General features: G+C 49.3%; 1 protein-coding gene and 1 long non-coding RNA gene across 3 annotated transcripts in view; one reads left to right on the forward strand and one right to left on the reverse strand.

The window, feature by feature from the left end:
• The first annotated feature begins 485 nt into the window (after positions 1-485).
• LOC132422852 (uncharacterized) lies at positions 486-3273 on the forward strand. Its single transcript, XR_009518893.1, has 3 exons — positions 486-632; positions 1617-1860; positions 2823-3273. It is a non-coding gene; the product is annotated as an uncharacterized lncRNA (long non-coding RNA).
• The window catches only part of KCNN3 (potassium calcium-activated channel subfamily N member 3), a 172167-nt gene continuing 159197 nt past the window's right edge, over positions 867-13836 (reverse strand). The window contains exons 6-9 of one of the 2 annotated variants that reach the window (XM_060007923.1): positions 7987-8114; positions 7173-7242; positions 1425-1670; positions 867-1178 (exon numbers count right to left, since the gene is read on the reverse strand). In XM_060007923.1, coding sequence (XP_059863906.1) covers positions 1146-1178; positions 1425-1670; positions 7173-7242; positions 7987-8114 — 477 coding nt within the window. In that variant the 3' untranslated portion in view covers positions 867-1145. Of the gene's footprint in view, positions 1179-1340; positions 1671-7172; positions 7243-7986; positions 8115-13836 lie in introns of those variants that run through there. The other variant, XM_060007915.1, reaches the window with a different exon arrangement.

Genomic DNA, 13836 nt, shown 5'->3' on the forward strand with positions numbered 1-13836 from the left:
GGATACTGACAAATCCCTGTCACCTTATCTTACCCACGGGGTTCCCTAGAATCTCCCTTTATCCTCATAACCTTACACTTTGAGGTGGTTTTAGGTCAGGTAGAAAGGACCAGCTGGGCCACTCACCATCACTTCTCCCAGCTCTCAGGTGAGGCACTTGACCCCTTTGCGCTCCTAACATCTGGGGCTGTAAACCTGTTGCTGGATAAATAGCACTGAGCAAACCCCCCTGACAATACTCCTATTCATGCAGGTGTCCTGGGGTCGCACCTGTCGGCGCATGTGTGTGCTTGCCTGGACAGGTCCCGCCCCCCTTCCCTCACACACATACACCTGATCATGCGCTCCAGTGGAACACAGCTTGTTTGGATATAAGATGAAAACTCTGCAGAAGCTGTTATTTTTAGAAGGCTGCTTATCTCTCCAGAATGCCAATTTTGGCTTGTCATTCATCTCAGAGCAAGCATGGTGCATACCCAGGGCAAAGCACCCTGTTTTGTGTTTGAAGCAACCTGCATCTTCAGTGAAGCTCAGGACGTGGCCGACACTGGCAAACTACCTGAACTGACAGCACCCACATCCCGATTCAGACCAACTCAACGTGCATTTAGAGAGTGCCTACTGCGTGCAGGGTAAGGTACCAGGTCCCTCTTTATTTGGGCCAGGTGCAAACCAGAAAAGACCTGGGTTGACTGTGGGATGTGTATGTGTGTGTGTACATCCACACGCTTGCAAATACACAGGTTTATATGGGTATTAATATTGGATGGAAAGTCTGGCTTTTTATTTGTCTATTTTTCTTTCAGTCTAAATTTTGTTTTATGACTGTGCGAGGGATGGCAGGAAAGCATGTCTGTCTTGGCAAAAGCTGTGGGCAGCTCTCCCTTACTTTGTCATCCAGGGGCTTCCTTAGACAGAAGGAACGCAGACAGGTGGGCTGGAGGACCCCGGGGTGAGGAACCCATCCCCCAAGCCTGACACCACGCCCTCCCCCTGCGGGACCCTCCTCCGGGCTGGCTTCACTGCCGGCTACTTCAGTGCATCTGAGCTCCCACCCCCCACCACGTGAAGACCTGAGATTGAACGTGGGTGTCTGTTCTCCACCAACTGTGCCGCAAGGGCCCTACCAGAGGCGTCGCTTCCTGTCATCTCCTCTTGCTGCTCCCGAGTAGAGGCACCTAAACAGAGATCAGATTTCTGGTTTCAAGGCATATCAAACCAAGCACGCTGAATGAACATGAGTTAGTTAATTAGCTCGGTCTCTCTTCTTTACGTTCCCTGGTCTGCATGTTCCTTGATGGCAAAGCGACCAGGAGAGAGTTGATTTGCATCTTAAGACCTATGGGTAATGCTTCTGAAGTGGGGAGTTTTATTTAGCAACTGCTTGAACTCGTGTACGGGGTTGGGAAGGAGGTGGAGCTGACCCCGATTGGGCTGTCGGAGAGTGGGGTGTGGGTGGTGCCCACTGCCACGCTGACGCCCCGGGCCTCCGTGAGGGCAGACAGGAACTGCCGCTGCTGCTGGCGCAGGGTGTCCGCGATGAGCAGGGGCAGGGAATTGACGCTGGCGGTGAGGTGCTCCAGCTTCGACTCCAGACTGCCGATTTGTTTCTCCAGATCTTCGCTCCGATCATTGAGTTCTGTGATTAAGTCATACATGACGTTCTGCATCTGTTTGGAGAGACAGGGAGACGACAGGTCATTGCAGAGGAATCTGCAATGGGAAAAATGAAATACTCCTCCAGATTACACTTGAAATACAACTCCTCCAGGGATCAACTTCCACACCGGCCGTGTCGGGTCTGGCCAAGGACAGAGAAACAGTTTACTTTCTTGAAGACTTGGAGGCTCAAATGGCACAGTGGGTTTTTGTGTGTGTGTGTTTTTGTCTGATTACAAAAATAATGTATATTACTTATAAAAATAGATTAGAAAATATATAGCCTGGAAAGGCAGCACTTTCTTCTTCAATAGAACAAGTCCCTGAAGTGTCCTCATGCTCTTACTTCGTCCAACCTCTCAGCTCATAGCGCAATGGCACCTACTGATGAAAGAGACGGCTCTGTGGTGGGGAGCGGACAGTGCAATAGACTTAGCATTGGTAGGCCAGGTTCAAGTACACGTCTGCCACTCACTAATAATGTGCCTTCCCTCATGCCCCTTAACCTCTCTGCTTGGTTGCCTTATGAAATAGGAGTTAATAATAACAACACATAGTTCTAGAGCTGTTGCTCCCCGCCCCCCGCCGCCCCAACTTTCAACACATTAGGCAGAATGTACAACGTACAACGTAACTCACTCAGGACTGGGCTATAGTGAAAGGGAGCTGCCTCGCTGAGGTTACAGCCCCTCTCCTGCCTGGTCAATGAGGAGGGACATTGCCTCAATGTGGGACACCCCTGAAGGGCCAGTCCACCTCCGGAACTCCCGTGGGTTGGTCGAGGCCTTTGTCAGTCAACCGTATCACAGTGCAGACTCTCCCTCTGCCCCATCCTGCTTCCCTCGCTCCCCAACAGGTGCTGTCCTGGTGGTGTCCCCAGTAAACCTCCTGCTCTCGGTGCCATCTCCCAGTGTCCCAGGGACCCGCCCTGTCACCACTGCTCACTCCCCACACATCCCATGGCCGACAGCCTCCCCTCCTCTCAGCCTCCCCTTAAAAATCATCTCCCCCCATTGCCCTTGTTAACATGGCACTTTGGTCCCACCCCTACCCCTGATCCCGCTAACCCTGCTCAACTCTTTTCTTTTCTTCATGCCACCTTCTAATAAACTAACTAATTTGCTATTTCTTCTGCTTATTATTGTCTGTTTTCTCCCCTCCAGGGCGGGGACCTTCGCCTGTTGTGTTCACGGATGTGTCCCAAGGGCTTAAAACAGCATCTGGCACCCAGGGGATGCTCAACGAACATTGTTTGATGGACAAGTGTACATAAACATGCCTAGCAAGGGGGTCTGTCCCACGTGGTCGGCACTAAAAGACGTTGGTAGAACTAATGAATGAATAAAGTGCTGGCACAGGGGCAAATCACCGTCCCTTCCATCCTTTGGCCAATGTAGGAGTTTAACTGATGGGAAAAGACCTTTTGCGCCACGGATTATTTCCATAATCCTAGAGAGTTTCTCAGCATTTCCCACCGAGACCTGAGTGGCTGAAGGAAAGGAGAGAAGACTCCCGAGGGGGCCCAGCCCAGGGCCTGCCTCTGGAGAGCAGGTGTTCCGTAAGCTTTTGTGAATGAACATTGAACGAGGTCGTGAGAGCAGGGGAGCAAAAATGCGGTACCTCCAGGGAACTGCCAATAAAATAAAACTTTAATGTAATAAAATAAACTTGTCTTCTGAGAGTTAAGTTATAAAACCAGGTCAGAGCAGCACTGAACAAAGGCAGCTTGTGACAAGTGCACCATTTTCGGTCCTACATCTGCTCTTTGTTCCCTGGCTCCATGAGAGGCCATTCATTCAGGCTGTCCCCACCTGAAACCCGGGCGTCATCCTCTCCCTCAGGCCCCATAGCTCACCAGTACAAAGTCCTGCCCACCCTACGTCTACCCATCCCTCAAATAAGGTTCATTTAATTGAAATGAAACCACTTTTGTTCCAACCGTACCACCATGGTTCTGACTATCCTCTTACCAGGCAACTTTCTGGGTATAATTTGGCTTCCCGGGTTGGGCTGTAGAGCCCTTATCTAGGTGACAGTCACATGTCTCCCTGCAAACTAACAAGGGACATCAGACTTGGGAGCAAGGCTCTTGGGAGACTTCATGCTCTCGGGTGTTCCTGTGGGCCAGGTTGGCGGTTGCTTAGTACCCTCCCAAACCCCACCTGCAGGCACTGTGGCTCTAGGGGCTTCTGGTCATCTGCCAGTGACACCCTGTGCTATTTTACCTGAAATTTCAAGTTACTCCAGGAAGATGCAGAAACCATTGGTGCTCGCGGGGGCCAAGGTAGTAGGGAATGAGGTGAACGAAAAAAAAAAGTAAAGGAAGGTGGCAAAAAATGAGAAGCCAGAAAGGAGATGGGAGAAGGGGGATTGAAAATGTAGGAATACCTTCCCACCAGGAAATTGGCTGCAGCCCCAGAGGGAGCCATCACAGAGGTGGAGCGAGGCAGCTCTGCTTTGCAAAGGGCAGGACTCTTCTGTGGCCGCCTCAGAGGAGAGCGTGACTTTAGAAGCAAGAGTGTTTCCTTCATTAATTAACATTCACAGAACCTCTTCAGGGTGCATGTTCTTCCCAGAATGTACAACACCACAAATCTATTTGACCGCAGGGGCACCCTAACGAGCTCTGGACTGAATCCGGGCCCCTGGGTCTCAGCCCCAGCCCTGCAGCTCTCCAACAGCCCGACCTTGGGATGGTCTCTTTGGACCTTGGTTTCCTCATCTATATTCCTCATCAGAACTACCACATGCAAAACTGTTATAGTTCACAAAGCATTTTCACAGATACCGTCTTATTTGATCAGTGGAGCCTCAGATGTGGGGAATGATTTTTACACTTCAATGGAAGACACTGAAGCTAGCATACAAAGCCTCCCAGCGTTCCCCCACCCCATCTCTGCCACCCTACGAGCGAGCTCTTCAATACAGCAAGTGTTATCTGGAGGCCACACTCCCTTTTCTTAATCTAGAAAGGACCAAAGGACAGGGGTGGAAGGTGGTGAGCTGGGAGGATGAAGCACAGAAAGAAAAGGGAGAGAACACTGTTATTATTGTCTCCCGTGTTCTGCTGCTTTTGGTGACAGGATACCAGGGGGAACGTGGACCAGTGTGAAAGACGCTAGGCTGCTGCCAGGACCTTGGCTGAATCTCCTGGGACGAAAGACGAAACACTGGATGGATGTCAGAGTTCACCCTCCCTGCAGGTCCCACACCACTCCCAGTAGCCCTGCAGATGCTTTCCCTTCACCCTCTCCTCCACACCCTTTCTTTCCAGGTAACTTGCTCCCAGGTTATTGATGGTTTCGTTCCCCCACCCAATTCACGTGAGCCTCTTTCCAGTTCACTGAGTTTTTTGCTTCACCCAGTCTGCTCTGCACGGGGCCCTGTCTCTGTGAGAGGCGGTGGCTGGCACTGAAGAAACGCAGGCTTGAAAGTCCAGTGTGCCCGCTATTCCCAGGAGAACACCAGCCACAGCCTGTCCTGCCAGGTGAGAGGGGAGGCAGAAACATGGCTACCTGTAAAAGAAATATTTTGGGGCTTGTTGGGCCATTCCTGCACCTCCCAGTGTGGGTCCCCAGCCATGTTTGCCCTACCCGACCCCCCTGCTGGCCTCAGCTGATTGGCCCAAGGGTGGACACGTGACCCAAACTAGCCAGTCATCTCATCCCTTCTGAGAATTTAGAATTAAGACCAATAGGAGGACAGCCAATCGGTCTTTGCCTGTGGCTAGAACTAGAACATGTACTCTCTGGATAGGGGCCTGCCACGGTCTGCCATGGAGACAGGGGGCATAGAAAGTTGTCAGGAGATGAAGGCGAGGGAGAGAGAGAAGCAGGCACTTGAACAGGAGAGAGAAGAGAGGGTGAGCGGATACCTTTCAGGGTGAGGCGCACTTCTAGGTAGTTCCTTCCTGAAGTCTGACCACATGCCTGCCTTGAGGTTCTGCCTGGAATGAGACTTCCTTGTATCCTTATAATAAACACCTACAGTTTAAAACCTACTTCCAATGGGTTTCTGATACTGGAACCCAAGAGTTTTAAGCAGTGCACCCAAGACCATGGGGGGCTCCCTTCTGCACTTGAGCATTCCATCCACATCCTTGCCTCCTCCTGGCTCTCAGGAGCCCTGCACTCCACCACAGTGCCCCCTCCAAAGCACACAGCCTGTGGGCTTCTCCCCACCTGTGCCAGCCGCACATTCCCTGACTGAAGTCCTCCCAAGCTTAGGAGGCCCTTTCTTTGGCCTGATCCCTCCATTGAACAAGGTGCCTGCATGTGGCCCAAGAACTGGCAATGTCTCTGATTGCACCATCTTTTCAAAGGGGGATTAATTGGCCCGAGGGAGTTTCTCTTGCTTACCCAGGGAATGTGTTCCATGATGATAATCGACATCTGCTGGAATGTTCTGCCAGCCTGGCCCTGGGCTATACATTTGATGTACAATTTCTATCAAGAGGCAATGAGGGGGCTTCCCTGGTGGCACACTGGTTAAGAATCCGCCTGCCAGTGCAGGGGACACGGGTTCGAGCCCTGATCCGGGAAGATCCCACATGCCGCGGAACTAAGCCCATGCGCCACAACTACTGAGCCTGTGATCTACAGCCCGTGAGCCACAACTACTGAGCCTGCGCACCTAGAGCCCGTGCTCCGCAACAAGAGAAGCCACTGCAATAAGAAGCCCACGCACCGCAACGAAGAGTAGCCCCTGGTCGCCGCAACTAGAGAAAGCCTGCACTCAGCAACGAAGACCCAATGCAGACAAAAATAAAAAAAAAAAAATTAAAAAAAAAAAGAGGCAATGAGGAGGAGGGGCTGAGGAGGGGAGGCCCTTTCTTCATTGGCGCCTACACTCAGCTCTGCCAGCGGTGCAGCCTCCAATTCCTTCACTCCAGAGATTTGCAAAAGGAGAGAGTTCCTTTATAGTATCAACAGCAGTTCAGGGCCAGAAATGCAGAATGACAGTAGGGCTCTCAAAGGAGGGCTCTCGTTTTTGGCATCTTCATGAGAAATAAAGAAATGCACTCCTCACCACCACCAAATTGGGGCCAGAAAAGCTGAGTTGTAAGGACTGCAGGATGCAAGAAAATGAGTTTGCAATTATAACGGCAAACCGGAAGGATCCTCCTAGGTGTGACCCAGGCAGTAGCATCGCCAATATCACCATTTGGTCTCGTCAGTGTGCTTCACCCTGTGCAAACTCAGTGTACAGCTAATCAAGCAACACACCGAAAAGATGTAGTAGGTCAGCTAATTAAATCCCAGCAAAGACTGACCTGAGTGACTGAATTTAAGAAACACACGCTAGGTTTTAAAAGTCAACAACACGCACTAGTAGATTACAAGTGTCAAGAACTCGAACCCAGATGATTTTTTAACAAAGGAGGAAGCAGTCTTTGCTTTCCTGGTCCTGCACTGTCCAGTTTGGCCAAGGCCAGGCCTTCACAGCCACACCTGATAAATTGAAATGCCAGCATCTGAGAACCCTTTACGGGGTCTTTGGATTTTGCCACTCACCTTGGAAAGGTCCACCAGGGTGTTGGCTTGGTCACTCAGCTTCCTCTGCTCCATCTTGACGCTCCTCAGTCTGCGGGAAAGAGTCGTAACAGCCATGCTCTTCAAGCGCTGGGCTCAGCCCCGTGGGCAGATTCCACACCCACATCAATTCATCTGGCTTTAGAACCCAGCCCAGGACCTTGAACATGGGTGACAACTGACCAGAATCAAGGGCTTGGCAGGTCCCCAAGAAAGCAAACTCCTGCCTCCACGTGTGCCTACCTTCAGTCATTATAGTTTCCGCACCACTCTCAGGTCATTTCTCGGCTTCTGTTCCCTTATCTAGGCTGTGCCTTCCACCTTAAGTGCCCTACTCTCAGCCTTTCAGCATTTCCCCAAGCCTCCAGGTCAGAATAAATGTTTTCATCCTCTACTTTTAAAAATCCACTATACTTTTTAAATACTTAGCTTACAGAAAGCACTGACCACAATTTGTTCTGCTTCCAGTTGTAATGTGGGGTGTGTGTGTGTGTGTGTGTGTGCACGCGTGCGTGCGTGTGTGTGTGTGTGTGTGTGTAGACTATGAGAGCCCCCTGAGGCTCCTACCTAATTTTTACCTTCCATAGCAGTCTGTCCAATGTCTGGCAGTGGCAGGTGCAATAAGTGAATAAACAGACTGATCTGCGTCCAGTTCACCACCCCCAGTGGTTGTTGAGTGGAAAAGAATGGATTTCTCCTGCTCCTCTAAGTATATGAGAAGATACTGATGGAGCTCTGGGGAACCCACCACTTCTAATCTGGTCCTCTGGTGGCTGAGCTGCCCCGGCCTACTCACTGGTGGATTGCTTGGAGGAATTTCCTCTGGTGTTTCCTGACTTTGGCGTGGTCAATCTTCTTTAGCAGCTTTGTGTGTTTATAGATTAGCCACGTTTCCCGAAGGACATTGGCCGCAGCATTCTTGATCTAAGGAAAAGTAAATAAAACAGACCGCTATCAGGTAAATTTCCCTAGGTTCACATAACATGTTTTGTTATGTCTGTCGATATAGTCTACCTTATAAGGAAATGATTCTGCAACGATCTTTTTCCTTAATGAAATCATGAACTCTTAGAAAGGATTATTAAAATTCATCTCTTATTAATCCTGTATTGGACACAGTAGCCTGGAGCCCGAAGTTGAGGGGTGGTTCCTGTCTCTTTCTTAATTATTTCAGGACTGCCTATCCACTGTTGTTGCTGATGCTATATTTAGATAGGCTACATTACCAAGACCTGGAGGCCTGGGGCACACTTTGAATAGATAAATATGTACCATTGCTGCCCGTGGATGCAGAGTTCCATGCTCTACGTGGGATTTCTATTTAGTGTACATGGTACATTTCTGGGGTTCACAGAGTAAACAGATTTCCTATCAGCTAGAGATTTTATTTATTTATTTAAAAATTATTTACAATTTGTATACCATTTTAAAAGGTTACTTTCCATTTACAGTTATTACAAAATATTGGCTATATTCCCCGTGTTGTCCTATACATCCTTGAGCCTATCTTACACCCAGTGGTTTGTTTCTCCCACTCCCCCAACCCCTATGTTGTCCCTCCCTGCTCCCCACTGGTAACCACTAATTTGTTCTCTTTACCTGTGAGTCTACTTCTTTTTGGTTATATTTACTAGTTTGTTGTATTTTTTAGATTCCACATATAAGTGATCTACAGTATTTGTCTTTCTCTGTCTGACTTCTTTCACTTTAGCTGGAGATTTTACAAGGCCTCTCTGAGGAAATGTCTTTCCCACCGAATAGAACTCTAGGTATTAACAAGTCCATTGTTTCCTTTCCCAAATGGCAAAAAACATTTACACTGCAATTTTACATGTAAATGTAATTGGCATAAAACTGAAATCACTTCCAAACAGTGTCTGAAAATCAGTGAAGATATTTTGGTGTGAAACCAGAGCTGCCTCTCTCCCAAGGCTGGCTCTTTCACTGCACTGCAATCACACATTTCAACATACGACGCTGTCATCTGTTGACATGGAAACCACTGATCTCACCTGGCTCACGACAGAGCTGAGACGTATCAATGGCATCCAGATGGCAGGGGACAAAGTTTTAATCCAAACACAGACATCTTCAGCAATTAGTAACAAGAGCAAGAGGAAACATTTCTCATTAAGCACAAGCGAAACAGATTTTTGATTAACTGTTCCCATTTCTGTCAGCCATGCAAACTGGCACAGGCCCACAGGCCCAGGGCCTGGAAGTAAGTAGGCCAGCCTAGTAGAAATCAGGTTACTAGCCAGAAAGGATTTTAATAAAATTGGAGAGTACGGGCCTGCTTCTTCAGACTGACATCAACAGATGGGACGTTGTTAAAATACTGAGACGTGTGGGAAGGCCTGGGAAACATTGTTTTGCAGGCTGATAACTTCTGTGTGTATGTTTTAAAAATTTATTACTAAGGCTGGATTATATTTTTCATTGGCGCTGGAGTGATATTCTAAAAGAACAGCTAGGTCTTCTCAGAAATGTCTAAGTGACATAAATACTGCCTTTTTGTTCAGTAAAAATCTACCGTGAAGATGGTTTTAAATGACTTAATTGTCCACCTTTGGTACTTTCTTGCCTGAAAGGAAGCAGGTGGTGGTGAGAAGAAGCAGGTGGTGGTGAGAAGCTGGAAATGGTAAGTGTCCAGGTGAGGAGGGGGGAGGTAGAGGAGGGTGTGGTCACCGGGGTCCTGTCCAGGGGCTGGAGTGGACATCAGCCTCCTGGCAAAAGAGGCAGCATAGAGGGAAGGCTCTCTCTCTGTGGAGTGCCTATTCCTGCTGCCCTTCTGTGGGGAGAGGGCAACTTGACAGATGGTTTTTTCAGGTTCCCTAGGTGCTTAGCCTCCAAGGAAAGCCTCACAGAAGAAACAGGAGGGAAAAACCTGCCCAGCATGTCCGATGATCGGCAGAGCCCCAGTTACACGGGTCTTGTCTTTGGAACACTGACAGAGCCGTGGAGTGTCAGTGCTGATGAGCCTTTGACAACTGTCTCTGTGTTGGTGTGGAACAAACATTTGAAACTGGAGAGGCTGCAGGTGAATCCTTCCTCTGCCAGTTTAGGAGTAAGTGCTTAACTATCTATAAGAAGGGAAAAATAAATCCTTACCTTAAGGGCTGTTCTGAGGCCCAAAGGAGGCAATACCCATGGTGCTGATGGTGCTGAGGCTAAGAGCGGACATCTACCAGGTGCCACTTTACGTATGTGTAAACTCATTTAATCTTCACAACAACCCTCTCAGGAAGGTACTAATATTATCCCCATTTTACAGATGAAGAAACTGAGACAGAGACCAAGACCGTAAAGTTATAAACGGCAAACTGAGTCAATGTGGATTTAAGTGTTATAGAAACTATAAAGTACCATAAAGATACTAGTTAGTTATCATCATCTGGCCCAACCCCCCCATTGAAAATATGAGGAAATGACAGCTTCAGAGATAGAATGTGAGGGCCAGAATCCCACAGCTAGCTGACGGCAAAGTCAAAACAAGAGCCAGGTCCAAAAAGAGCATACGGTTTTCATGTGGTCTGAAGAAAGACCTGACTGACTACATGTCATCTCTACACAAACAACATTATTTCCTGTTTTCCAGGATCAAGGAACTGGAAAGGACATTAGATTTGTTTTTAATCATCATGGCCCTCACTTAGCAATATGACAGAACAGGGAGTCCAGGTCCCGCACTTAACTTTAGCCCAAATATAAGGCACTAAAATCACAGCACAGCCTGGGTAGCTGAGCGAAGCAGTCACGGCCTCTTTATGGCTTTGAACGGGAGGCCCCTGCGTATTCAGAAAAGCGATGTTAAATGCAAGCCGTGGTGCTGACTCTGAATTAATCGCCAGCAAACAACCTGGCACAAAGCTGAGCAGATCAATATACACGAGAGAAAAAGAAACAGGCTTTTAACTGCCTCGTGCTTTCCCACGTCGACAGTGACCGCTCTTGTGACCAGGTTCTCCCTCCGATTCACCTGGCTGATTGCTTTGAGCATCGCCGGGGTGGGAGGCAGTTGAGGCTGTGTGCCCCTCCTGGGATTCACTGAGCTTCCATAGGGCTTCCAAGCACCACTCCCTGATGGGGACTTGGGTACCCACTGACCTCTCCTAGTGGGCGGGGCACCAGGGCCAAAAGATGCTCTTGAGGGTGAGGGTGGGAGTGGGTGGGTCAGGGAACTGGGAAGGACTGGGTAAGGTTGGCCATGATCCGACGGGCTCAGGGACGGTTAGAAGAGGGCCGTTTGCGCATGGAAGACTGGCTGTTGCGTCCCCCAAACCCATAAGCATACGAGCTAATTGTTTTCTTTGGGCCCATTCATTCTCTCCCAAGAATTGTATGCTTGTACTCTGACGGTGGCCAGAGAATTGGCTCCGTGACCTATGTCCTTCAGGGAGGGCTCTAAGATTCATGAGCCCGGGCAAGAAAGTCATCCAACTAAGATCTTGCATACAATACTGACAGCTAACATTCACAGAGTGCTTACTATGTGCCAGGCTCCATGCTAAACACTTTCTGTTTACATCGTTCCACTAGCCCTCAGAAAAACCTCACAAGGGGATGAACGATCATCTCTGCCTTGGACCATTGCGGAACCTCTCTGGGACTCAATTTTCATATTCATTCCTTCCCCAAACATTTACTGAGCCCTTACAATGGGGCAGATACTGTTTAGGAAGTAAGAATACTGGGATGCACCCACCAATAACATTTCTGCCCTCAAGGAGCTTCTAATCCTATGGGGACAGCATGCCCTGTGTAATATAGTGTCAGGCAATAAGTGCTTCAGAGAAAACACAGTAGGGTCCCAATCTGTGAAATGGGATTGTGGTGTTGATTCAATGAAACACTTAGCACAGAGCCTGGCTGCACCGCGCCTCAGTACACAGTAGTTTTACTGATGTTCCTTCCCCCAACAAATGTCAGCTTCTTCCCCCACCTCCAGCGAAAGAAAACATAAAACAGGACACATATGTCTGTTCCTTGAGCTCTTGGCCGTATTATCCATGTCAACGACTTGCTCTGGCTGCCTCTCTGCCAGGGTAACCTGCCTCTCCAGACTTCGTGGAGGCTGGTGCAGGAGGAACATGTGGCAGACGAGGGGCACCCTTCTTCACCTGCCCCCATGCTCCCGACAGCCACAGGGAGCCCTGGGAGAGAAATTCCAGGAGCCCTACTGATGGGGCCCCTGGAAAGAAATAGCATGCCCTCCATGCTGCCAGGACTCCCTCCCAGGGAGAGGGAAGTTGGAGAGGAGGGCCGATCAGCCCTGGCAAGTGTGTGTAACTTAGACAACTTCAAGAAGTTCCAGCGGTTGAATTTAGATGAATAAATCTAAAGGGATGATAAAATCGCAATCTGAGAGCCCTCAGGTCAGGCCTGTCTTCAGACACCTGACTGAAGGTGTCCATTATAACCGGTGGGGGTCCCCTCTTCTCCATCCGCCAACCCCTCACTTCCCTCACGCTCACCCACACACACTTCCTGCTGGCTTCCTGCCGCTGCCATCTCTTTCATCTCCCCCCTCATACCCTCTCTTCTTCCTCCCCCATCCTATTCCACACTCCCTTCTCAGGCTTCTCTGCCCACCTTACCCAGAAGCCCTCACCCAACACTTAGAAACGGGGGCTCCACCCCTGTGGCTGGCAGGACACTGGGACAGGGAGCGCGGAGGGAGTTTGTAGTCTTTCCCCATAGCAGCACAGTAATGAACCACGGCTAATTCCATAATGCTATTAATGTGATGCTCAGCTAGTTTGGAGGTAAACTGGCTTTTCTTTCCAGCAGACCTGGGACCCTAACCACCATTCTGAGTTCCAAGGAACTGGCTGTTCTGGGAAACCCATTGGGTTATGGCTGGAGAGCTGCCTGCCAGCCTGAGAACAAATGGCAGCCCTGGCTGGGACCCAGCTCACTGCATATGGCTGGGGGCCCACACTTGCCCATCTCTGGGCCTGAGAGGCTCATCCCTAAGAACGCTTCCAGCTCAAAAGCTCAATGTTCCTATGACTATTGTTAAAGAAAAACTGCACCCAGTCTGTCTGGGACAGAACTTTAGTGGGTGATATAATTTATAATCCCCTTCTGGGGAGAATTAGCATTCCTGATAACTGCTCAACTGATTATCTGATAAATTTTTAAAAGACTAAGACCTGTTCTGGGAATCCACTCATGGGCCCTACCAGCTGTCAGTCAGGAGTCTGTGTCCTTTAGCCAGGCTTTCTGTACCCTGTACAACAATGACTACCATTGTCTTTTCCTATAAAAGACCCCTACTATGAGTAAACCTTTGAATTAGGCTGCTGGAAAAAAAAAAACATTTTTCCCCCCAGCAGGATTATGATAAAACTTTGACACATGCTCATAATTAAAGAAAAGTTTTCGGGACTTCCCTGGTGGTGCAATGGTTAAGAATCTGCCTGCCAATGCAGGGAACACAGATTCGAGCCCTGGCCCGGGAAGATCCCACGTGCCGCAGAGCAACTAAGCCCGGGCGCTGCAACTACCGAGCCTGTGCTCTAGAGCCTGCAAGCCACAACTACTGAGCCTATGTGCCACAACTACTGAAGCCTGGGCACCTAGAGCCCGTGCTCCGCTGCAAGAGAAGCCACCGCAATGAGAAGCCTGCACACTGCAACGAAGA

The sequence above is a fragment of the Delphinus delphis genome, chromosome 1 (genome assembly GCF_949987515.2).
Source record: "Delphinus delphis chromosome 1, mDelDel1.2, whole genome shotgun sequence".
NCBI lineage: Eukaryota > Metazoa > Chordata > Mammalia > Artiodactyla > Delphinidae > Delphinus > Delphinus delphis.